This window comes from Zea mays, chromosome 1, assembly GCF_902167145.1.
Source record: "Zea mays cultivar B73 chromosome 1, Zm-B73-REFERENCE-NAM-5.0, whole genome shotgun sequence".
Classification (NCBI taxonomy): domain Eukaryota; kingdom Viridiplantae; phylum Streptophyta; class Magnoliopsida; order Poales; family Poaceae; genus Zea; species Zea mays.
The window spans coordinates 101,441,001-101,466,519 of record NC_050096.1 but is presented as its reverse complement, the minus strand read 5'-3'; the positions used below and the strand labels follow the sequence as shown (position 1 = coordinate 101,466,519).

General features: G+C 42.9%; 3 protein-coding genes and 3 long non-coding RNA genes across 9 annotated transcripts; 4 read left to right on the top strand and 2 right to left on the bottom strand.

Annotated features, from left to right (window-relative positions):
• The first annotated feature begins 2,138 nt into the window (after positions 1-2,138).
• Positions 2,139-3,192, top strand: LOC103637707 (uncharacterized). Its single transcript, XR_558289.1, has 3 exons — positions 2,139-2,176; positions 2,662-2,720; positions 3,156-3,192. It is a non-coding gene; the product is annotated as an uncharacterized lncRNA (long non-coding RNA).
• A 248-nt stretch (positions 3,193-3,440) lies between these two features.
• LOC103637706 (uncharacterized) lies at positions 3,441-3,998 on the top strand. Its single transcript, XR_558285.2, has 3 exons — positions 3,441-3,485; positions 3,748-3,810; positions 3,891-3,998. It is a non-coding gene; the product is annotated as an uncharacterized lncRNA (long non-coding RNA).
• An 8,177-nt stretch (positions 3,999-12,175) lies between these two features.
• On the bottom strand, positions 12,176-16,222 carry LOC100282073 (AT-hook protein 1). 3 transcript variants are annotated; one of them, XM_008677701.3, is made up of 6 exons: positions 16,018-16,222; positions 15,008-15,750; positions 14,860-14,912; positions 13,731-13,862; positions 13,059-13,220; positions 12,176-12,954 (listed from the first exon to the last, which is right to left on the bottom strand). In XM_008677701.3, the coding sequence occupies exons 2-6, from the start codon at positions 15,573-15,575 to the stop codon at positions 12,616-12,618; spliced, it is 1,254 nt and encodes a 417-aa protein (XP_008675923.1). In that variant the 5' UTR covers positions 15,576-15,750; positions 16,018-16,222; the 3' UTR covers positions 12,176-12,615. The 3 variants fall into 3 exon arrangements, with proteins under 3 accessions (XP_008675923.1, XP_008675929.1, NP_001148458.1); XM_008677707.3 differs by having other exon boundaries at positions 16,075-16,215; NM_001154986.1 differs by having other exon boundaries at positions 12,186-12,954; positions 15,827-16,080.
• An 81-nt stretch (positions 16,223-16,303) lies between these two features.
• Positions 16,304-19,487, top strand: LOC103637704 (protein FAR1-RELATED SEQUENCE 5-like). 2 transcript variants are annotated; one of them, XM_008660389.1, is made up of 5 exons: positions 16,304-16,608; positions 16,696-16,794; positions 16,876-18,481; positions 18,555-19,040; positions 19,122-19,487. In XM_008660389.1, exons 1-5 carry the CDS (start codon positions 16,486-16,488, stop codon positions 19,370-19,372), a joined length of 2,565 nt encoding a protein of 854 aa, XP_008658611.1. In that variant the 5' UTR covers positions 16,304-16,485; the 3' UTR covers positions 19,373-19,487. The 2 variants fall into 2 exon arrangements, with proteins under 2 accessions (XP_008658611.1, XP_008658616.1); XM_008660394.2 differs by having other exon boundaries at positions 16,423-16,608; positions 16,879-18,481.
• A 2,520-nt stretch (positions 19,488-22,007) lies between these two features.
• LOC103644820 (uncharacterized) lies at positions 22,008-23,174 on the top strand. The gene is made up of 2 exons (XR_002266717.3): positions 22,008-22,418; positions 22,503-23,174. It is a non-coding gene; the product is annotated as an uncharacterized lncRNA (long non-coding RNA).
• Positions 23,175-23,730: 556 nt separating this feature from the next.
• Positions 23,731-25,124, bottom strand: LOC103644819 (uncharacterized). The gene is made up of 3 exons (XM_020542053.1): positions 24,877-25,124; positions 24,441-24,766; positions 23,731-24,227 (listed from the first exon to the last, which is right to left on the bottom strand). Exons 1-3 carry the CDS (start codon positions 25,122-25,124, stop codon positions 23,731-23,733), a joined length of 1,071 nt encoding a protein of 356 aa, XP_020397642.1.
• Between the last annotated feature and the right edge of the window lie 395 nt (positions 25,125-25,519).

Here is a 25,519-nt window from a genome sequence, read left to right as displayed (position 1 = left end):
AATCGGAGGATCAAGTTTTTTTTAAAGTTGTAATTTTTTATGTTTCGCCTATTCACCCCCTCTAGGCAACTATCACTATTCACTAGAACCCCAAAACTGGCTCATTTATGTAGTTTGTATGAGTGAAATTGTATCTTAGACTTAGATAATACTTTTCTTATGTTTTTTTGCACTTACCCCTTTATATACTTCTTATGATACGAATCATTTATATGAGCTTTAAGATATAGATCATTTATGTGGGTTGTTCATGTCCTAATACCGATCTAATCTAACTTGTGGACTGGTGATGGCCATGCAGTTCGTAACAAAATTACTATTTTGTTGTCTAGTTCTAAGCCGTCTGCTCCGCCGTCCAGACGATATCTATATTACTCCTATTAAGCCTATAACATAGGCGTCCACAGTGCCCCCGCCACCCACCCGTGTGCCCGCTGCACGAACCACAACCTGCCCCAGACAGCAGCGCGCAGCCCCACCGCAACGCCACAGCCATCCTGCCCCCACCAGCCATGAAACAGCCATCCCCAGAACCCATAACCCCAGCCACGAAACAGCCATTCCCATAACCCATAACCGCACAAACCTGACGCCCTAGCTAACACCCATCAGCCAGCCCCCACACCCAGCACCGCGCACCCACGCCGCCAGCAAGCCTGCACGCCGCAGTGGACTCCACTGTACTCTCCTCCGATTCGTCGATTCGCCCCCGTTCTATTCAACTCAAAAGGTACGTCCGCATCTGGATGGTTGCTAGATTGTGTAGGGTGCTTGTTGATTTCCCCCACCCATTTGTTTCCATCCAGTTCGATGTGTGATGTCTGCAGTGACGGTGACGGTGGTCGCAGCGGGGACGACCGTCGCGCGGCCGAGCTCTGGCTCGAACTCCACGTGGCTGGTACCGTTCTCGTAGTCGTCGCTCAAGGACGGGTCCAGCGGCTCGGTCTTGGCCCCCGCCGTGGCCGCCTTGGAGCCCAAGGAGAACTCCAGGCCACCGCCGTTGGCGTCGTTCAGTTGGCACAGCGCGTGACCCGGGCCGGCGCAGAGCATGGCGATGGCGAGGAGGCCGACGAGCAGCAGGAGGTACGATGGCTTCTGCCCCATGGCTTCTTCTGCCACTGAAATGGCTGTCGCACGAGTTTTCCGATTTCTTAAAGCATGATTGGAGAGCAGTTTGGTTGGATCATGGTGACCTGCATTCCGATTTTCTGAATGGTCTCATCGTTTTCATTGCTCCTGCACGTCGGGCGTGTGCAACATCTAAGTTTAAACTACTTGTTTTAGCATTCAGAATCCATAATCAGACGCAGATCAATCATCCTGAGATTAATTAAATCCACTCATGCTTTAGGTCTTGTTGGGTTATTTCAATTCCATGTGGATTGGTGTATATTGGGATGGATTAAAATGGATTTTGACTTGCTATGGATTTAAACCGACACAATACCACCCAATCCACATGGACTAACGGCGAAACGAACAAGCCCTTAATGTCTTATGTCAGCCAACCCTGCCTTCCATCTTAATTCTCAATTTCCTCTGTCAGGCATTTCGCTTTTCAGACACCAGGCAATCCAGTTGGTAGCTATTACATAGTTCTTGAAGGTGACAAGAATAAGGTTTTAACTTAATGAAGAAAAAACTGTAAACTTAATCAAGCTAATGGAATTGCGGAACAAGGAATATAATAGTTATACACATTTGCTAGAACATATCCTTGCAGATTGAGCCTAAACTGTAAACTTTATCTCGGCAACTTTCAGTTTTCAGGCATGAATTATGGGCACGCAGTCTATCAATATCCCGCAACTGATCGGATCAGAAATTTTGTTAGAGAGTTTTAGATTCAGATATTTCATTACAGGAGAGTTATTTGCGTATTTCATAGACTGTCAAAATTTAAATGTATACAACTGATAGATGTACTGATTTTTTGGTTCTGCCTTCGGTTAAGTGTTGTTATTTGTGCTTTTCCTGGCCACTAATGTTATTCCATTCTATTTTGATAGCAGTACTGATTTAACCAAAATTTATGATTAAACTCTCTCGATCTACTATATTACTTGGGTGCATACAACTGATAGATGTACTGATTTATTTTATTCTGCTCTCCACAGGTTTTGTTCCTCAAAAAGGAATGTTAACACTTTCCATAAGGCTCCTTTTTATTTACTAGGTAAATCTATAATGCACTATTATGTTTATGATTTTGTCAGAGACTTTTACATGTTAGAGAGTTTTAGATTTAGAGATTTCATCACAGCTCGGTTATCTAAGTATCTGCCTTCGGCTATCTATTAATTTGGTGATGATTTCAATCTGAGTTCTTTCAAAAGCTTTTAATTTCCAATCATATGTATGGTGGTTGTCCAATAATTAGCTACTCTGTCAAATACAGCGTGACATTCATTTGCTATTGTTAGGTGCAAGAAAAATCCATTACAATGAAAGCAGACTATTCCTTTTCTTATTGCTTTACCGAGAACTTAGATAACATGTATTTTTATGAATAAGTATATATTATGGCTTTGACATGTTGTCTGAACTATCTTTATTCTGTCTAAACACTATTTAGACGGTCTAAACTGTAATCATTGTGCACTACCATTTAATTAAATAAGTTGTATACTGATTTGAATGTTTTTGTTCTGCTCTCCACAGGTTTTCTTTCTGAAAAGGGACTGTTAACACTTTCCATAAGGCTTCTTTTCATTTACCAGGTAAACCTAAAATGCACTGTTATGTTTATGGTTTATATTTTCTTCACTGATATCAGTAGCACTTAATCAGTGGTAACAGTAACAACTTATTCAGCACTAGGACTTCAAAATTATAAAACACAAAACTATAAACTAACTAGCGAACTTTGCTTTGTTATGGTGTGATGTGGTGCTTTAAATGCCTTCGGTGGGTGTTAGCTAGAGATAACAATATCATAATCATTGAAACTATGTTGCTTTATAGTTCAGTTCACAATTGTTGTTTGATAATGTATATGTCTCACACACAGTCCTAATTGGTTTGACAACATCTATTGTCTTCTCAATCACACCTCGCTTGATGGTCAATCTGGTTAACTGGATGAGCACATATAAAGGACTACCGATTGTCTACCCTCTTTTATTATTGTTTATTTATGTGTTCATGTTTTGTAGGGCACTGTTCTTGTTATGGATCAGATGGGATACAATGTTGATCGCACACCATTCACGAACATCTCAAACACCATCATTACAGGTAAAGCTTAGTACATGCGTGTCGAAATGTAGTAGGTACGGACACTAATCCACAAAATTACATTGTAGGTAATCAAAATGAATCGAACTCGCTTGGACCAATTGTCGATGCTAGGGAACGTAAGAGGCAAAGGGATAGGGAAAGATATGCCGCGATGACTGTTGAACAAAAGAATGAGAAAAATAGGAAGCGTCATGAAGCGTGCCAAAGGAATAAAGGACTACCGATAAAAACACAATCATCCATAGGTGATGAAAGTTAAATTTCTAATTCTAAATGTTATACCTACATGTCCGTACTATACAAAGTTGTCGTGTAGCCTTTTGTAAATGGATGATATATAAATAAGACATTAATATGGAGAAGTCATGTGAGGTGGTTAACTTTAAAATACGTGGGGATGTGCATCTTGGTTTAGGTATATGATCATTTTACCAATATTTGAACAGATCCTCTTATGAATGAGTGAGTACCTATTAATCCTATTTTTGTTTTCACCATGTTTCGCAGATAGCTTTCCAGATGACTGTAGCACCATTGATTTCAAAATTTTGTCAACACAAGGCATTGCAGGTATATAACAATCACATTTTTTGTCACTTTAGCACCACCTATTATGTATCTCTTTACTTATGCTAAAATGTTAAATGTAGGTGGAGACGAACAAGTAAACGTGGATCTAGATGATGATAGCGATTGGTTGCATAGAAATGAGACATTCTAGGCAAACAACATTGTCGCAAGTAATGACCTTCTCACAACAGGTACATGACTATTCACTTGACTACATATGCAAAAAACAACGGGTTTCAAAACATTGAACGTAGACATGCATTTATTCTAGGTTGTGTGCATGAAAGTGTTGATAACACACCTAATCATACTATGAAAAGGGCCGCCTACTTTAGTGAGCGGTACAAAAAACTTAACTCCCGTCGAGAGGGAGTCTAGGCGTGAACGCCTTAGGTTGTATAATAAGACACCAAGACGGAAAGATGCAAAGACAGAGTACGGCAGAAAACATAGAGCACTGCAATCTGACACTTTGAATCAGGAGTCCATCGCCATGGAGGACCCAACATATACCCCTGAGGTTGGACGTCATAGAACAGATGCAACACAACCGTATGGATCCTCAGTTACCACTTGCGACTGGGTTATCCCTGAATTCGTCGGGACACCTTTCCTGCCAACTTCAATACAGACCGAGGATGTTGGTTCACTCACTATGTCTACTGAGCCACTAAGTCGTAAACATCATGTGCTATCTGGGGCAAGACCAGCTATCTTAGGTAGTCGAAACCAACAATTTGAAGCCGCTATCTCAAGGAACGTGGCTACGGTGACTGAGGATACAATCAGTGACGCCGTGGAAGGGGACGATTGGACACAACCCCATACGACTACAGAGATCCACAACAATGGTAATTTCTAACCAATTTTAAATCAATCTTGCACGGCGACGATAGCATGTATTCTTACTAAACGTGTGTTTCCATCAGTACAATGTACGAATCCATGCCAAGGTGCTACCTTGGCAACAAATGTGAGTGAAGGCATGGCTGAACAAAGAGTGCAGCATACACATACGAAGCCAAAGGTCATTTCCGATGGTAATTGTTAAAAACTTTGTTCACATTACATATTTCCCCACCCTAGAAGTCAAACCTCATATTTTCACGAATAGGTGACGATGATGAGGGTGTCATATTCGAAGAGGATGATGATGATAACGATGGATACCTATTCGTTGGGCAATGTACGTACCTGGATTTACATGTTGCTACCATGGTTTATATAGATACAAATGTCTTAATCGTTGTTTTCTAAAAAAAATATTAGATGATGAGACCGATAAGGACATCGAGATCGATGGTACTCAAGATGAATCTATTGACACTGATTTGCCTGACACGTACAACAAGGTGTACAGTAACGTGCCTGAAGAAACACATATGCTGAAGTATGTTCCCAACTGCGGTTATTGTAATGCGAAGAAGTTTGAGTATGAGCCACCTGGATTTTGCTGTCGTGGTGGGAAGGTTGAGCTAGCCCCACTGGAGACCCCTCCACAACTCCAGAGGTTGTGGGATAGTGCAGACTCTAATGCTAGGCACTTTCGTGATAACATCAGGTTTTTAATGGCCATTTCTCTTTCACTTCGTTGTACTGTTGCCTTGATAGTATGACAACTAATGTGAGGGATTCTGGTATATACACGTTCCGGGCACAAGGCATGATGTATCACAATATCAAGTCATTCGGTAGGGAAGGTGGGGCGGAGCATAAACACCTTGAACTTTACCTTTACGATGATGATCCCAATCTCGAGCATCGGTACCGTATGTGTCGCGAAGAACATCAACAGAAAGACAAAGATGTTATTAAACAGATAGTTTCCATACTTCGTGAAAATACATACTCTGAACATCTTAGAAGCATGGGTCATGTTGAGAACCTTGATTACTATCGTATCACATTGAACCTTGATCAATCGTTGAACCAGAAGACATATAACACACCTATCACTTCAGAGGTCGCTGCTGTCTGGATCGAGGGGAGCGAACGGCGAGGCCAGTTCAACAAGAGTGTTATGCTACATGGGAAGGATAGGTCAAGCCATGGTATCCGCTCATACCATGGATGCTATGATGCACTATCGTATCCACTGTTCTTTCCTAGAGGTGAACTTGGATGGCATGCAAATATACCAAAGGTTGGTGTATCCATGGGCGAAGTGGATGCATATCGTGCGACGCATTGGGCAAGTAATGCAAACGATGAAGATGCAGGTTAGTTGTTTCTTTGTAATTTCCTTCGTAACACGTTGTTAAAGTATCCTTTCGACATCACTAAATAATCAATCCTTGCGTATGCAGAATCTCCTAATCATCTATGTGTGTCCGTACGTGACTATTACTGCTACAAATTCCAGATTCGTCCAGGGGTATTCAATCCAATACTTCATGGTAAACGTCTTTTCCAGCAGTTCGCAGTTGACACATACATCAAGATTGAGAGCTCTCGTTTAGATTTCATTCGTAAGAACCAGGATCGGTTACGGGCAGACCTATACCAGGGTTTGGTGGATACTATGTTAGATGGCGATATAAGAGCAGAAAAGGTTGGGAAGCGAACTGTGCTGTCGTCGTCGTTTATTGGCGGTCCTCGTGACATGAGACGTCGATATATGGATGCTATGGCTCTGGTGCGGAAGTTTGGGAAACCAGACATCTTTCTTACCATGACATGTAACCCTAACTGGGATGAGATAAGGAGGGAGCTTCTCCCTGGGCAGACACCACAAGATCATTCGGATCTTGTAGTGCGTGTCTTTCATGCGAAGCTACAGGAGTTAAAGTATAGGCTGACTAAACAAGATATTCTCGGTAAGGTTCGTGCTTACGTCTATGTCGTCGAGTTTCAAAAGAGGGGTTTGCCCCATGCCCATTTTTTACTAATCATGCAGAGGAAGTACAAGCTCACATGCCCTGAGCAGTATGACCTTTTGATCTCAGCCGAGATCCCAGACAAAAAGTACCATGAACTACGAAAGATGGTTATAAGCATATGATGCATGGTCCATGCGGGTCGCTAAACCCTAACTGTCCATGCACTAAGGGTCGTGCATCGTGCAAGAATCATTACCCTCGGCCTTTCAGTGACGCAACTTTGCAAGGGAAGGATTCATATCCTGTTTACAGACGTCGTGACGATGGGCGTAAGGAAAAGGTTCGAGGGTGCGAGTTGGACAATAGATGGGTTGTTCCTTACAATCCTTACCTCCTTCGCCTCTTCAACTGTCACATCAATGTTGAGGCGTGTGGGAGCATCAAGGTTGTTAAATATTTGTTCAAGTACATATACAAAGGCCATGATCGTGCGTCTGTTGTTATGAGAGATGCGAGCAAGACAGATGATGATGTAGATGAGATCAAGCAGTACAGAGATGCAAGGTAGGTGACCCCGCCAGAAGCCTTATGGAGGATATACGGCTTTGAGCTTAGTCAGAACTCTCCACCTGTGATGCAGATGCAGCTCCATCTTCCAAACATGCACATGGTGGCGTTTCATGATCGGCAAATGGTCCAGCGAGTTGTAAACCGTCCAGGTGCTGATAGGTCAATGCTCACAGCATATTTTGAGGCAAATAGGCTACACGAAGAGGCTCCGGGCATCCTATATTGTGACTTCCCTGAGTGGTTCACTTGGCAGAGTGGTAAGGGCAAAGTATGGCAACGGAGGAAACGAGATACGGGTGGACAAGTTGGTAGAATAGTCTCTACTCATCCAGCCGAGGGGGAGCGCTACTATCTCTGTGTTCTCCTAAACCACGTGGCTGGCGCCATCTCCTATGTGGATCCAAGGACAGTAGATGGTGTCAGGCTACCGACTTTTCATGAGGCAACAGAGAGAAGGGGACTGCTTGAGTCGGACAACACACTGGATGAGTGTCTCACTGAACATGCTCTTTTCCAGATGCCATCGGCGCTGCGACGACTTTTTGCCACAATACTGGTGTACTGTGAGCCAAGCGATGTGGCGGTACTCTGGCGGAAACACCTAGATGCTATGTCAGAGGACTATCAACGTAGGAGTGAGAGCAAAACTCAGGTTGAGCAAATGGTATTGATTGACATTAGGAACATGCTACAGTCAATGGGAAAGGACATAAAGACATTCCCACTTCCTCCTATCATTGACACGTATGACGATGCTATAGCTACTGCTAGGGAGGTTTACGAGGAGGAAAGTGTCGAACCGACAGTGGCAGATGTGGCTCTCAAAGAGACTCTTAACGAGGAACAGAGAGCCGCCTATGATAAGATTATGTCTGCTATTGACACTGATCAGGGCGGATTGTTCTTTGTGGATGGACCTGGTGGCACTGGAAAGACTTATCTATACAGAGTGTTGCTCGCGACGCTACGCAGCCAGAACAAGATTGTGGTGGCAACAGCTACATCTGGCGTTGCAACTTCCATAATGCCTGGAGGAAGAACTGCCCATTCACGCTTCAAGATACCTCTTACTATTGATGATGGCGTTGTATGTAGCTTCACGAAGCAGAGTGGAACCGCAGAGTTGCTACGGAAAGCATCTCTCATTATCTGGGACGAGGCTTCTATGACTAAGAGACAAGCTGTGGAGGCACTAGACAATAGCATGCGCGATATAATGGGTCGGCCTGGATTGCCATTCGGTGGTAAAACCATTGTCTTCGGTGGGGATTTCAGACAAGTCTTGCCTGTTGTTCGTAAAGGTTCAAGGGCTCAAGTAGTCGCTTCTTCTCTACGGATGTCTTACCTATGGGAGTCCATGTCCCACTTAAAGCTTGTTAGCAATATGAGGGCAAAAAACGACCCTTGGTTTGAAGAGTTTTTGCTACGCATAGGTGGTGGAACTGAGGTCACGAATAGAGATGGTGACATTCGTCTTCCTGGCGAGGTATGTGTGCCTTATAGTGGGAGTGACAGTGATCTTGACAATCTAATAGACTATGTGTTCCCAAATCTCAATGAAAATATATCAGATTCCACCTACATTACTTCACGAGTGATACTATCAACGCGAAATGATTGGGTGGATATGATAAATGTTAAGATGATCGATCGTTTTCAAGGTGCACATACGGTGTACCATAGTTTCGATAGCGCCATGGACGATCCCCATAACTATTACCCACCTGAGTTCCTAAACACACTAATGCCTAATGGGCTGCCCCCGCATGTTTTGAAGCTCAAGATTGGATGCCCTGTTATATTGCTTCGGAATATAGACCCTGCGAATGGATTTTGCAACGGTACCAGGCTGGTGGTTCGTGGTTTCCAAAGAAATAGCATTGACGCAGAAATTGTACTGGGTCAGCATGCTGGAAAACGGATTTTCCTGCCACGTATACCTCTTTGTCCCTCTGATGATGAGATGTTCCCTTTCCAGTTCAAAAGGATGCAGTTTCCTATACGTCTTAGTTTTGCAATGACTGTTAACAAAGCACAGGGTCAGACTATTCCCAATGTTGGTGTGTACTTGCCCGAATCAGTGTTCTCTCATGGCCAATTATATGTTGCTCTATCTAGAGCGACAGCCCGATCGAACATAAAGATCCTTGTCATCCCAGCCGTCGATGGAAATAAGAGGTCGAGGAAGGGTGTACGAAAGAACCCCACAGTAGATTGTGGGACATACACCAAGAACATCGTCTACAAGGAGGTCCTAACAAACTAGCGGAAATCTTCACAAACAACAGAAGAGTGATTTACACAAACAACAACACAACCCAGACCCACAGTAAGTCTGTCAAAACTCAATTGGTTTTTTTTTACATGTGCAAGTAATTTATTTGTTCAGATATTTAATGATTTGAGTTTCTGTTTCAGTTAGAGATTTCTAGCATGGCCGACACAAGTAACCATGGATCCCTCATTGATGAATGGTTGCCGACCCTACACCAAGCCCAAAGAACTCTCATGTCATGCTGAATGAAAAATTCAGCTCTCGCTCAATATCTGGTCTTTTTAGTGAACATGGAACCAATAAGCCCCACGATCAATCTGAAAAAGCACAGAAGTTGTTAATTCTGCTTTTCTTTACAATAAAATGGTATGTGATATTTCCTTAATTGATTTCTTGTGCTCTCAAGATTTATTTGTTACACTGTTATCCAATGTTGAAATAACTCATAATTAGAGCAAGCACTAAAGACTTTCATACTGCAATTTTCAGACATGAATTTGGTACACTATGGAAGAAATTAATTGGTTATGATTTATTTTGTTTAATTGTTATTCACAATGATTTGATATATGGAAACATTTGCACGATTTTGTCTATGTTTGCATACACCTATTATATTCATACTTCTCACTAACGATGATGAAAATTTTGTCTTCCATCTTTTCCTTTCTGATATTTCTGTCTATAGGGGATATAACAGCTTTAAGCACAATGAGAAATGAGTCCATCATTAGTGAGATCCAAGTCCAGCTAAAGCACAAGAATGTCATAGTGGATGTCAAAAGCAAATTCAGACCCTCATGTAAGTTTCTTCTAAATTTGTTCATGTCTTATTCAAGCCTTATTATGTTAAAGTTCTTGTTTAACTGCCTGGAATTAAATAAATTGTTCTATGCATATGATTGATTTTAGATTAGTCCTATTCAGCTCTTAACTACAGTCACAGTCGAGGAACTTGGTTTACCAAGCTTGAAAAACATAATGGCCATTTCTTATCCACATCAAGCATTTGGGAGGGTATGCTTCTTCACCTTTTCCAGATTGGTTGAATATCTATTCCATTGTTTTTACTAATTTTCTACATTGTGGTTGTAGTTTGGAATCCAGTACTTGCGTAATTATGTTGGTATCAATGCCAGTTCTTCCATGAACACAAAACCTTCGGTTAACCTTTCTGTTGTATTTGGCAACGAAGCTATTCCTGCTGGTGCTGATGTTGCATATGATGCTACTACTGGGGATTTCACCAAGTACAATGCTTGGTTTGAGTTTCAGCAATGTAGATCTCAGTGCTGCTATGACCTTGTAAGTTGTTTCTACTAGCCAGTTCATAGTAAATCCTTCAACAAACTGCTGCAGGAGGCTTCCACATGAATGGGGTTGAAGGGACATTTCGAGGCAAGCCTTCTGAGGTCGCTTCGAACCCGAGACTTTAGTGGACAACTCTCCTCACCGCATGAGGTCTGCTGGCATATCTTAAATGTTTTATGTTTTTTTACTTGTTGGGCAGTTAACTTGCATGTTGAAAGTTGTTACCTTCAATGATTTTTTTATATTAGCGCATAATGCATGAATTTCGTGGTTTTTGGTGTGCAAAGTGATTCGATCACTAACACTCCTTCAGGAACAACATAGGGGACAACCTCACTGCGTCCTACACTCCTACCATTTGGCGAACACAGAGAAGGACACAACTGTTGGTATGGAGGTGACCCGCAACTTCTCAACCAAGGCGAGCATAGTCACCTTTGGGACATGTCATGCACTAGACCCTACCACCACTATGAAGGCGTGCAACTAATTGTTAGAAAAGTGTACTGATTCAAAGTATGTTTAGCTATAGTTTATATCTTTCTACCTCCTCTTGTAGATAGAGTTAGATTGCATCACATATCTTCTCTTGTATTCCCAAATGCAAAGTAATATTGGTTCCATCTGTGTTGGGTAATGGATAGATGATCGGGTTGTGCCATATCCTAAGAAAACAAAATATATGAGTTGTGGTGGGGCTTGCGTTTTTGGCTGATCACATCCCCTCTTTTCTTTTTCTGATCATGTCAATGAATTTATGTGTCAATCTGAATTGTCTTTTTTTCTAAAGATCTAATATGTTCTGGTATCTAAAAAAGATTTGTTAGATTACAAGCATCTGTTGCGAAGTCATTTAGGCCTCAAACAGATTTTTTTAGGGAATAAGGCACATCTTAAGATCTGATTGTGTTGTTGATTTCGGTTTCATCCGAGTAGAGATTTTGTGCCGTCGCAACACACGGGCACATCTCTAGTTACAATTATTAAGAGCTAATTTGTCAACTCCATTTTTCAAAGGATTCTCTTTTTCCCTAAAAAATGAACTAATTTACCTTAAAAAATGTAAACCCCTTAGAAAAATAGGGTTGCTAAACTAACTCTAAAGGTTTGTTACCGCAGGCTAAATTTCTCTTGACCGTATCTGTATCTCTAATCTACATCTTCCAAGAGGAAAATGCTTGGATTCAATCTGCGAATTGCCCAGTCGAGCAATCTCCTTCAGCTCAAGTGCTATATACTGCCCAATTTAGGCGAACTTGTAGCTCAAACAATTCCTCGTTCAGACGTAGCAGCAGCGAGAATTGCCTCATGGCTGCAGTCACTAGCATCACTTGAAAAAACAGTTCCAGTAAAAATACATGCAGGATCAGCATAAAAACAGAAGAGAAGAGAACAAAACGAAACATAATACGATCAAATTCCTGAATCAAACCGAAGCATCCAAGTAAATTCATGATTCATAGTACTAGAGAAATGATATTTTAACTAGCCTAGGACTAGGAGGTGAAGATCTCATCAGGCAACCATCACAGCTCGCGTCAGGGACTGACTGATAAGCGACTTCAGGACACTGGCTACAGCATTACAACAGCGGCTAATTCAAATTAAATTAATCTTACCCAGGGGAACAACAGCAAGTGAGCCCATAAACTCTAATCCTTCCTAGCTATCTTAGCTATAGCAGACACACCGTCATTGACCAGAGCAACACGGGGTCACTGATCAGGACAGACGGCGCAAGAAGACCATTTCATAGCGGCAGTACCAACCATCAGCAGCTTCCTTCCTCTCCAGCCCAACCAACAAATGGGACGCCTAGGTTGAGCACTGTTAGTTCGACATCATCTTCATGTCAGAATCATGCCTATTCTGCTGGTGCACTGAGAGGGACCAACCCCCGGATGCGTAGGCAGGCGGCATGTGCTGGTGCTGGTGCTGGTGAGGGTGTTGATGCTGGCTGGAGTTGCTGAACGGCATCGCACTGTGGTGGATTGGGCTGCCAGAGTCATCAGATGATGCGCTGGATGTTCCCTCCGATGGAGGGCTGGTGGCCAGCGGAGGTGGAACAAAGGTAGCCATCTGCGGTGGAGGAGCAGCCATCGGTTCAACCTTCCGTGCTTCCGCTGGCTTTGATTTCTTTCCCTCTGCGATAAAGCTAGCCACCACAACCTGATGACCAATCAGACACAGGTAGGAATACCAAGTGATCAGTGGCATAAAGCAATCGAACAGATGTCAGCTGGGATGAGGAAGAAAACCCAAATGTATCAGACCTGAACAGGAGTTGCAGCCATAAGCATTCCAGCAACACACCCTCCAAGAACTCGGCCATCAGATCCTGCAAGTGCGACACTCAAGCCACCAGTCCTGCTGCGAGTATCACCATCCTCCGCAAGCAGGAAAGAACCAGATAGCGAGATTATCTCAAAGCGCCCCTGCCAGAAGAAAATGTACATAGCATTGTCAGGTGTGGCAATGAACAGCAGGCGCAACTTGTATAGTTAATTGCTCAGGGCATCTATGTTAGTTTCACAGGCACTATTGTTTCTAAGGTGGTATAACATGTATCAAACACTTTGCCAGATGGCATCCAAGTACCCAACCTTAGCATCAAAGTCGCAATCCAATTAAAATCCAAACACTAGGCTAAAAATTATTAGGTGAACCGAAAGTCAATTGATGTGCTTGTGGATCCATTTGAGATTACCAAAGTCAGGAAAAAGAAGCTAACAACAATATAGTCCTTCCTTAACTGAAAGCCAATGTTTCCCACCAACCAGGTGGCACTCTCATCAATCCAGCAGATTGTTAGAAGAGGTACAAAGTACAAGATGACCAATGACTTATTCTATGGAGGATTGTAGAAAACCTCATGACATTCAGATACCATTCTCAAAAGAAGATACATATGCATCCACTCACTCGAAAGCAGTAGAAGACCATACCTCATAAGTAACTAGTCCACCAGATGTGGCTGGCTGCCGAAGTGTAACATTACTAATTGCACCATTCGCGGAAAGGATGCAGACTGTGCGAGGGCCTTGCTGTGAGAATGTCATTATTTTTGAAGCAACATCCTGTCAGGCAAGAAGCAGATATTAGAACAGGAATCCAAGTTTCTGACCCACTGCCAATAAATGAAGAAATAACTTCATAGCCATAAAGAAATAAAAAGGCGTGACCAATTTGCATGGCTTGGCCTTGCACCATGCTAGCGAACAGCTTGCAGCAAGAATTCTAAGCAGCTAGCTGAGAGCAAATGTTGAAGCAGAGAGATGAATGTCAAATTCAGTTACAGTACAGATTAGTCGATCAAGATGCACAAGCCACACAGTTAATCCAATTCAAACATCTAGTAAAAGTAAATTTAGGTTACTATTCGATATCCATCAATTTAATTAATAATAAAGTTAGCAAACACCAGTGAAGTATGCTGCATCCATGCTTCCAAATTAGATCAACCATCATGATTCACAAACACAATGACGTTAGAAGGCAACTAATATATAATGTTTGCTTCCATGGAGTAATTTGATCAGCATAAGCAACCCTTTCGCCCAGCTACCCTGCACAGTCCATGTCCTCACCCACAAGAGTCAAGACTCGAGTGAGGACTGCACAACCAAAAGGTGCCAGCTGCCTGGAGCCCCTCGTCGTATTCTACACCGCAGGATTCAGGCTGGTACTGGCAGCACCAGAGTCTCAGTCAGAATCCGGAATGACAACGAGTGCATCACCCACTAGTACCAGCTTGCCACCACTGACAGTGGGCCCGGTCAACTGGTAGCTGTGCCGGGAATCTGACGAACACCCACGCCACGCGAGCTCACAGCCTGCCGGGCTTCCCAACGGCATGGCAGAACAGAGCACAAAGGTCACAGCAAGCACAGGTGACTTGGCCTTCTGGCAAGAAGCCATACATGACATGCGTACTCCCTACGACCATACATGACTTGGCCTTCATAGAGGAGATGCGCCGACTCGCAGATCTACGCCATACGACCAGCGACGGCAAGCCGGCAAGGATGCATGCAACAAAAGTTTTGAAAGTTGAACAAGATCTGTGAATCTTACCTCGCCGGCCTTGACGGTGAGGATGTGAGGGGTGAAGGCGATGCCCCAGGAGCCTGCACGAGCGAAGAAAGGAGCACAGCACTGGTGAGATAGGGCGCGCGCAAGAAGCATGTACGAAGGGATTTTAGCACGGGAGAGAAACATGTACCCAAGGCTTCGAACTGCTTCTTCTTGCCAGAGCCGGGAGGCCGGCCGCGGCGCTTGGCGTTGGGGTCGGACGGGGGGCTGCTGATGGAGAACCCGCCGCCGTGCTGCTGCTGTCCGGGGGCTGCGGCGCCGCCGGCTGAGGCGGAGGAGATGGGGGCCAGCGCCAGAGCCATGCTCCCGTCGGGCGCGTACTTGCGCGGCCGGCCGCGCTTCTTGCGCATCAGCTCGCCCATGCCCAGCACATTGGCCCCCGGTGCGCCCGCGCCCGCGGCGGACTGCGGTGGTGGCACCGTGTACAGCATGGGCGCGGAGTGGTGGTGCTGCTCCCCGGGCGCCTTCCCGGACATCTGGTCGAACGAGAGCCGCATGCCGCCGGGCATGGACGCGGCAGGCGACGGAACCGGGGCCGCCTGCTGCGCGAACGGCGGCGGCGGATGGTGCTGGTGCTGGTGCTGCGGCGGCGCCATAGAAGAAGGGGCCGGCGGAGGCGGTTGAGAGGTCGGTGCAGGCACGGGCGCCGCGGTGGTGGTGGTGGCGGCGGCGAGCGGCGACACGTCCTTGGTCTCCATTTGCGTAGATCTATCGGCTTGGCAGCTTCCGCCCCTTCGTCTTGTCGCCGCTGACGCTGTGCTTCACAGTGGCAGGGGTCCTGTCGGTCGAGCTTGCACTCACAGCACAACGAGGCTCTCAGCTTTGACCAGACAAGCTGAGCTGATCAGAGACCTTGTCCTTCTCCTCCCAGCACTGCAAGGGGCTCAGCAAGGCTAGGTAAGACTAGAGCACTAGCGGTAACATGGAGATTAAAAGCGAGAGAGCACACCCTTTTAGTCTCAGCTACTAGTAGTAGTTAGCTATGAGTTGCTCACAAGAGATAATTTTTAAAATCTGGAGCTAGGAGACGGATAAAAAAAATCAAGGGAGGAAAGCGGAAAGCACGGTAGGGAGGGAGATTTGGTGGAAGTTAGGAAGGGGAGGTGTGTCTGATGCCCCGCGCGCACGCCTGTACGGTACCTAGGGGCAAAGTGATTAGAGATCGGCAGGGAGGGGAGCAAGCAGCAGGTCCATCACCATTCCATGACCCGCTTCGTCCTCCTTCCAGGTCCAAGTCCACATTTCACACCAAACGCCACTCACTCACTCTGCTCCTCTTGGCCTCTTGCTTTCTTGTTTCGCATGCAATGGGGAGAGATGGATGGTAGTAGCTCGACCTCGAGGGAAAAAATTCCATACATGCGTGCTGCAGAGCGATATCTGTGCAGCACTTACCGGATTGATGCCACGTGTTCATTTATTAATCTCAAAGCAATCTTTCGGATCGGCTGGCCACACTAATTTAATGTTAAAAGGAGCCAACGTTTGGAGCCAGCTGCCAGCCGTACAAGCAAATAAGCCATCTACTTTTTTTCATGCCCTACACAAACGAGCGCCGCCATTCCTTGCGTACCGCAAACACACAGCCCTAGAGGGACGATTGCATCCATGGAAGAGTACAGCGATCCTGCCGCCGCCACCACGAATATCATGTCCCAGCTGCAACCCTTGCTATGTGACGTCCCTACCCAAATCGTCGATCCATCTGATCATGAAGAGGCGACACTGCAGGTACTGTCATCATTAGTTCTTTTGATCATTGTACTTTTTCCGTCTATTTAGTTTGTCTATTTGACTGTAATTCCCACATTTGCATAGAACATTGAGTGTATAAACACCGAAGTAAATATTGTTGGCGCTATCGATACTAACATTCAAGGCAAGGAGAACACGATTCCAGAAGTGGTGACATATAAGGTGATTTTATTCTAAACGTATTTTGCAATAAATTTCCGTACTGTTGTAACGTGACTTTATTCTAAACGTATTTTGCAATAGAAGGTTGATCCAGTTGGACCAGCTGTGATTGTTCCTAAAGTAGGAATGTATTTTGACTCTGAGAAAGAAGCTTATGAGATGTACAATGCTTATGCATGTATGGTTGGGTTTAGTATTAGAAAGAGTGATACAAGACGTCGACCAGATAAAACTATATTTCAGAAACATATAGTTTGCAGCAACCAAGGTAATAGAAAAAATGAGCCATCACAATCAACTACAAGGACAGGTTGCAAAGCTCGTGTCCAGTTTAGCATTAGCAGGGAAGGGGTTTGGACAGTGCAAAAAGTTGAACTTGAACACAATCATACCCTCGCTAGTCCGAACAAGGCACACAAGTTAAGGTCCCAACGACATGTTATTGAAGCGGACAGACAACTCATTAGCCAAATACGGGAAGCTGGAATGAGACCAACGCAAGTGTATGAATTTATGAAGCAATTTTATGGAGGTGCTGATAAAGTTCCATTCTCGAGGATGGATTGTAATAATGAGATCGGTCGCGAACGAAAGAAATATTTAGAATCCAATGATGCACAAACACTATTGGAATACTTGAAGAATAAGCAAATAGAGGATCATGCATTTTTTTATGCCATTGAAATAGATTTGGAAGAAGGTGAGCAATATGGTCGGATAGCTAATTTCTTTTGGGCTGATGGTCAATCTATATTAGATTATGCATGCTTTGGAGATGATGTTTCATTTGACACCACATTTCAAACAAATAAGTTTGAAATGCCTTTTGCTCCACTACTTGGAACCAACCATCATAAGCAGACAATAGTCTTTGGGGCTGCACTGTTATTTAATGAAACTATTGAATCATTTGTTTGGCTCTTTCAAACCTTTTTGACAGCAATGTCAGGGAAACATCCAAGTACAATTTTCACTGATCAAGATGCAGCCATGGCATGTGCAATTGCTTATGTGTTCCCAAATACAAGACATCGACTTTGTTTATGGCATATTTATCTTAATGCCGCTAAACATCTAAGTCATATCATTCATAACCATCCTAAGAAGTTTCTACCTGCATTTAAAAATTGTGTCTATGAAGATAGATCAGAGGATTGTTTCAAAAGGAAGTGGAATGAACTGTTGATTGAATATAGCCTTGAGGAGAACTTGTGGATGCTAAATCTATATAATTTAAGAGAAAAGTGGGCTGCTGTTTATCGTGACTCTTTTACAGCGGATATGACAACTACTCAAAGGAGTGAAGGTATGAATAATGTATTTAAGAAGAGATTCCGTAGGAAACTTGGGCTTTCCGAACTCATCGTCGAATGCGAGAAGGTTTCTGCTTCTCTTCGCGAAAATGAGTTGGATGAAGATTTCAAATCACGTATGAAGAATCCAGTTAATTACATCCAAAATTTACCTTTGTTGAAGTATGCTGCTGAATCATATACAAGGAGGATGTATATGGAGTTTGAGGAAGAATTTAAATGTCAGTTTTCATATTCATGTAAATTGTTACAATCTGAGGGGTCAATATCAACATTCATGGTTACACATATGCATTCAAATTATGGAGCAACAGTAACATTCAATGTTGCAGATTTGACCATTACATGTTCTTGCAGGAAGTTTGAATCCATAGGTATGTATTTTCATTTGAAACTATAGTTTTGGTTCTAATACAAGTTGCTAACCAAAACTTTCATATCTTATAGGTATATTGTGCAAGCATGCCTTCAAAGTATTTAATATGAACGATGTTTTCATTTTACCACCGAAATATATATTAAATAGGTGGACAAAATATGCAAAAAAGGGATTTCATATTGAAAGAAAAACAAATCAGAATGAAACCTTGAAAGCACATGCTGCACGCATGTCTCGAAAGGCAACATCCCTTGCATTGAAGTGCTCAGTGTCAAGGCCACTTCTTGATTATTTAGAGAAAGCATTAGAGAAGTTGGAGATGGAATCAGATGCTTCTCTAAGTAATCTGAGAGAAAATGATGTTCCTATGGCATCTCTATCTTCTTCGAGAGTAAATGATATTCCTATGGTTTTAAATGACTCCAATGTAGATATAATAAAAAGTGCCATATCATTTCGAGTTCCTCGTGTGATTAAAGGTGCAAAAAGTAAGCGAGCAAAGAATATAGTTGAAAAGAAAGCATGGAAAAAAAAGAAATTTTCTCAGGAGAAAGGTACTCATCACTATGCCCGCCAAATCTTATTCTAATATTGTTGATAGTGATTTATTTCTGTCATTTTTGTGTATGACACAGGAGAAGGTTTAAGCAAAGTAACAGACAATAGAGAGCATGAACATGATCCAAAAAATTTGAGCCAGAGCAATAATGCTAATATGGGAATATCAAATGCTTTCACCAACAATATGTATGTGGATTTTTCATCAATGGAGGCTCCATTAATGCAAGGAGGATACACCAGGCTTCTGCTTGGAGTTGATCAAGATGCATCGGCTGCTCGGAAATTAAATTTTGATGTAGCAAACCATGTAACATTTAAGGACTAAGTATTCATAATACACTCAGCAACCTGACGTTGTCAGCTTTGTAATTAACATTGCACGTAGAATCCTTTGTGATGGTGACGATTACTTATGCTGAAAAATGCAGTAGCTGTAACTAGCTTCAGAGTTCGCCTCTGTTTGTTTGCTTGTCTACGGCTGGCTCGAAAGACTGGCTCGAAACGTTGGCTCCTTTTAACATTAAATTAGCTAGTGTGGCCAGCCGATCCGAAAGATTGCTTTGAGATTAATAAATGAACACGTGGCATCAATCTGGTAGGTGCTGCACAGATACCGCTCTACAGCACGCATGTATGGAATTTTTTTCCGACCTCGAGCCTACCCTTCCTACGCATGTGCGTGTGAGAGAGAGAGAGCAAAGCGAGGAGAGGAAGCAAGGTGGGAAAAGGGAGGAGGAAATTACGGGGAATGGAAATTAATAAAGGCGGAAGCAAATAAAGAAAGGGAGATGGCAAGCAAGAAAGAGATTTGCTACGCGCACAAACACGGGTGTGGCGAGAGAGAGCGGAACAGTTTTGAGCACTGCATCTGGCTGGCATCACCACGGCTAGTGCTAGTATCCGCTACTAGCAATAATAATAAAGACGGAGTTGCGGGTTGTGGGGACGCTTTTTGGCTCGGAGTTCGTGAGAAGGAGAGATGGAAATAGGCTTTCCCACCTTTTTACTCCTCCATCCCACGTTCCCACTGCCTCTCTTTTTTTTCTACCGCAAAACACAGAAACAAAAAATATCTACGGCCAGCTACTGCCCCCAGATTCAAACACCAATTTAAAAAAAAAATGTCGAGAACACAAGTTGATTAGCGTGGATGCATGATGCTTCTGCCAAACAACAACGCGCTTACCATGTGTTAGTGCTGGGAATTGGGCCGTGCCGGGCCGGCCCGGCCCAAGCCCATCGTGCTTCGTGCTAAACGGGTTCGGGCCAAGAAAGCCCAAACAATTTTTGGGCCGTGCCGTGCCAGCCCGAAGTGTAAAAACAGTGGCCCAGCCCGGTCCTAAACCACGCCGTGCCTTCGTTGGGCCGTGCCGGCCCAAGCCCGGCCCGTATATTTGACCACATAAAATCAAAATATTATAACCATATAAAGTTCATATCTTACTAAATTAAAGATATTAAACAATTATAGCATTATTTAACCACATAAACTCTAAATATAACAACAATATAAACTCAATATCTTACTAAATTAAAGAGATTAAACAGTTTGGGCTTAATTGGGCCGTGCCGGCCCAAGCCCGGCCCATCTATGCGTGCCGTGCTGGGGGCCCGACGGGTCGGAATTTGAGGCCCGGCCCAGGCCCGCCTTCGGGCCGTGCTAGCCCGGCCCATATTTTTTCGTGCCGGGCCGTGCTTTGGGCTCTTATTTTCGGGCCGTGCTCGTGCTGGCCCGAAAAGCCCGGCCCAGATTCCCAGCACTACCATGTGTGAACAGCTCCCATCAAACACTAGACTCGTCAAAGGATTATTAGTACGCCAATAATTCAAAAAGAGGCCATTGAAGGCTCGGAGACACCGAACATTTTGAAGTGTACGTGGACTTCTTTGAAAATACAACCCTATAACGAAAAAATTAAAGATAGTCTTATCTAGATTGGCGGAGCCTTTTAAAGGATGGCATGACTGGATTGCTAGAGATCGACATTATCAACTAGATCAATTTCGGGCTACACATACACGCATACTTTGACCCGTTATGGTCATGTACTCTAAATTTTATTCATCTATAGTGGACTCTACATCTTAGAGCAACTCCAGTAGATGACCAAAAGAAGCCCTAAGCCAATTTTTTGAGGGTTACATGGAAAATCATTCCTTCAGTAGCTCCCCAAAATATTTTGGAAAAGTAGCACAGCCCGAAAACATCCCTTGGCGACCCTCATTTGTGCGGGAGGTGGGAAGGCCCCAATCTTTTTTCCCGCGCACACATCTAGCTTCTCCCGAGCTGCTATTTTGGTTCGTGACTTTCCTGGCTTCTTGCTCCTCTGTCATCCTACTTTATATCTGTCATCTCTACCTCTTGACGCTGTCAGTTGCTGCTTGTCCTCCCTGCGTGTAGAAGCAAATGGATCAGACGAGTCAAGCAGCACTCCTCTCCTCCTCTAGCGTTGGCGCGGATCTCGTCGGTGATGAACATACGACAGGTACGTGCACCTATTCCCTTCATCCGGTGCGAAATCAAACCCCCAAACCTTGATATATATGTATTTGGATCTAGATCTGGCCATGGTTTCTCCAAAACTTTGATTAGGAATTGGTACTGCTTCAGATTTGTGCCTTTAATTACATATGTTTCAGATGGTGTTTCAGTCTACTCAGATGTGGCAGAGTGCTAAGTAGTAGATGCCATCAATTATTTAGTTGTTAGATAAAACTATTAGCACTGCTAGGATGATGTTTTTAGGCTGGGGTCGGCATGTGATCTGCACTTCTACAGCAAGAGGTTTCACTTCGTACTGCCCAAGAGGCGAGATAAAACCATTAGCTTTTGTTTGAAGTTTGAACATATATATTACATTATGTTGTATTAGGATTGAAACTTAACATTCAGTAAATAATAAGTAGGACTGAAACTAAACATTCTGCTAATTTATTAGCTTGTTTGTGTACCATTAGCAGGATACTATATCAGCGTGCTAAGTGAAGGCACAAATCCACAAGACTGTGACGATTTAGTTGACTTGTATCCTGAGGAACAACCACAAAGGGTGGAAGTAAACACTTATGCACCCTCTGCTAGACCGAACCATAAGAGGTCAAAGAATTTCAGTGACGTGGAAGATGAGCTTTTGGTGTCTGCATGGCTTAACATAAGTTTGGATCCAATTATTGGTTATAATCAAACTCGCAGTTCATATTGGACTAGAATTTATGACTACTTTCATGCCAATAAGACCTTCTCCTCAACCTGTAGCCAGAACTCTATTATGCACCGTTGAGCCAGCATACAAGAAGGTGTAAACAGGTTTATTGGGTGCCTTGCTCAGGTTGAGAGAAGAAGGCAAAGTGGTGCTACAATGCAAGACAAGGTAATGATTTGTTTTGCACAACCTTCACATATTGTCTATATATGTGTACTTCACAAATTAATATTCTCCTCTTGCTATGTGCAGCTTACACAGGCGTGTGCTTTATATAAGTCTGAAGATAAGCAACACAAAGCTTTTCCATATATGCATTGTTGGAATAAGTTGAGGACACAGCGTAAATGGGAGATGAAACTTGAAGAATTGGCTATTGGCAAGTCATCTAATAAGAAGCAAAAGATGAACTCAAATGAAACCTCACCTCCACATTTACCAAGTGCCACCGAAACAAGCGAGCCTACAACTCCAAATTAGACTATCACAACAAGACCACCTGGAAAGAAGAAGGCCAAAGCAGCAGCATTTCAAGCTGAAAAGAAAGGCTACACAGAAACTTTAAACAAAATATTTGAAAAGAAGAAAGAAACAGATGAATTTAAAGAAATGAAAAAGGACGAGAGGTTTAGATTAGCATTAGCAGTTGAACAAGAGAGGGCTGCGAATGAGAAATTAAATATGGAGTTAAGGAGTAAAGAGCTAGAATTGAGGCAACAAGAAGTTGAACAACATAAGAAGAGGGAAGAAGAGAGGATTATGACACTAGACCTTAGTGTCATGCCTACTGATCAGAAGCAATATTACATGAGACTACGATCTAAGATATTGTCTGAAAATGCCTAATGTTACATGGTACATTAGGTGTTGATTAGTCTTTAGCTAAACTGTTTGCTTTTTATCACTATAGATTTAGGTTTCTTTCTTTTGGCGCTATGTAATTGGATAATACACAACTGCAATTTAGGTTTCTTTCTTTTGGCAATATGTAATTGGATACTGCACAACTAGCTTGTCATATATAATTCACACATCAGGTGTCTGTTTACATTTAGAAATACTAGTCGTTCACATTTTCTTATGGGAAATCATCTCAATACTGGACAACAAAAATAGGCCAGTGTACTATTATCTGTAAAACAACGTCTTGCTCTGTGGAAAGAAGGATTTGGAGAAGTTTGGATGGCTTGCTCTGCAGAAAGCATGACTTGAATTCTAGACGTCTTGCTACAGAAATGTCGCCCACACATTTTTTTTATTTTCTTTTCCTTTGTATTTCTCACAGGAGTAAGAGTTTCCTTTGTAGTACAGTAGTTGAAACAAATCGTCTGGATCTCATGAAGTACAGTAGCTTTAGGAGAGCTAGCTGTAGTACAATAGCTGAAACAGATCATGCAGATATCTTGAATCAAGTAGGCATTTGGTTTTTTCATTGTTTTCACATAAAAATAATAATGCTAAATACAACTAAGTCTATCCCTCAATTCTGATCTCCATAGTGTTGCCAGAGGTGCTCAACGAGGTCGTCCTGAAGTTGTGTGTGCGTTGATCGATCTTTAATTGTCTGGTAATTTGCAATAAACTCATCCAGTTCAGGTGTGGATTCATGGGAAATTTTAACATTTTCACCCATAGTGTCATAATTGAAGTCATCGTGTTCATCTCGCTCATCCTCAACTATCATGTTCTGCATAATTATACAAGATGTCATGATTTTATTAAGTGTCTCTTCATCCCAAAAATGAGCTGGCCCACGAACTATAGCAAAACAAGATTGTAGCACACCAAATGCACGTTCCACATCCTTCCTACAGGCTTCTTGGACTTCAGCAAAATATTTTTTCTTCATACCTTGTGGCTCTGGTATGGTCTTCACAAACGTCGCCCATGAAGGATATATACCATCTGCAAGATAATAACCCATTGTGTACTCATGACCATTGATAATATAATTCACCTTTGGAGCTTGCCCTTCTGCTAGCCTTGCAAAAATCGAAGACCGTTGCAATACGTTGATGTCATTATGCGACCCAGGCATTCCAAAGAAAGCATGCCAAATCCAAAGATCTTTAGAAGCCACTGCTTCTAGTATAATTGTGGGTTCATGCACATGTCCACTATACATACCTTGCAATGCAGACGGGCAATTTTTCCACCTCCAGTGCATGCAGTCTATGGACCCAAGCATACCTGGAAAACCTCTACTCTCATTAACTGCAAGTAATCTAGCAGTGTCATATTCGTCGGGCTCTCTCAAGTACTCATCTCCAAAAACTTGAACAATAGCTGTGACAAATCTTCGTAGACTTTCAATAGCAGTACTCTCACCAATACGAATGTAATCATCTGTAGCATCAGCTGTCATTCCATAAGTTAGCATCCGTAAAGCAGCAGTAACCTTCTGCAAACTAGATAACCCAAGCTTTCCGACTGCGTTTCTTTTTTGAACAAAATATTCATCATGCTGTTCAACAGCATTGAGAATGCGTATAAAAAGTGTACGCCGCATTCGAAACCTATATATATATATATATATATATATATATATATATATATATATATTAATCAAACCCAAATCAAATTATTACAACTCAAGATAACCAACGTGGAATAATTGATTCCATACCGTCGCCTAAAATAACTTGGGCCATAGGTTGGATAATCTGCAAAATAATCTTGATATAGCCTCACGTGTCCTTCCTCTCTATTACGTCGAACCGTTTGACGGCCATGAACAGAACCGCGGCGTCTCGATTCTTCATCATACTGATCTTCATCAATGATCAAATGCGCGACATTGAAAAAGAATTCTTCTTCGTCATCTGAGGATGATGAATCCAACACCTTCTTAACAGGTCTGCTTTGTCCACTCATCAATTATTCTTTTTCTAATTGCCCTACTTTTTTCTGTCGGCGGTGCACACAACAAATAATGAATCTGCCCTAGTTTTTCTAGCGGTGGTGGTCGTTTCTCCGATCACGTGGAGAAAGTAGCACTAATTTGGTCCATGGAGTAGATCAGCTAATTTGACGCCTTTTTCCTGGTGGTGTGGCATCAACTCATTTGGGCCATAGCCTTGACATGGCATATTTTAAATATTGGGCTATTAGTTTATTAGGGAGTTGCTGTGCGCGTAGATACTTTTAGCCTATGAAAAAATTATAGTATCCCTCAAAACTGGTTTTTCGGGCTGACTTTTTTCACAACCTCCTGGAGTTGCTCTTACATCGGTTTTTTTCTTTCTCTTCATCGTATGCAATGTATCGTC

Coding starts and splice junctions, on each gene's coding strand:
- LOC100282073 (XM_008677701.3), bottom strand. CDS start 15,575: ATGGAGACCAAGGACGTGTCGCCGCTCGCCGCCGCCACCACCACCACC. Junction 14,913..15,007: donor GAAGCAGTTCGAAGCCTTGG/GTACATGTTTCT, acceptor TCGCTCGTGCAG/GCTCCTGGGGCATCGCCTTC. Junction 12,955..13,058: donor TGGCTGCAACTCCTGTTCAG/GTCTGATACATT, acceptor ATTGGTCATCAG/GTTGTGGTGGCTAGCTTTAT.
- LOC103644819 (XM_020542053.1), bottom strand. CDS start 25,124: ATGAGTGGACAAAGCAGACCTGTTAAGAAGGTGTTGGATTCATCATCC. Junction 24,767..24,876: donor CCAAGTTATTTTAGGCGACG/GTATGGAATCAA, acceptor ATATATATATAG/GTTTCGAATGCGGCGTACAC. Junction 24,228..24,440: donor TGAGAGTAGAGGTTTTCCAG/GTATGCTTGGGT, acceptor TTGCAAGGCTAG/CAGAAGGGCAAGCTCCAAAG.
- LOC103637704 (XM_008660389.1), top strand. CDS start 16,486: ATGGAAGAGTACAGCGATCCTGCCGCCGCCACCACGAATATCATGTCC. Junction 16,609..16,695: donor ATGAAGAGGCGACACTGCAG/GTACTGTCATCA, acceptor ACATTTGCATAG/AACATTGAGTGTATAAACAC. Junction 16,795..16,875: donor CAGAAGTGGTGACATATAAG/GTGATTTTATTC, acceptor ATTTTGCAATAG/AAGGTTGATCCAGTTGGACC.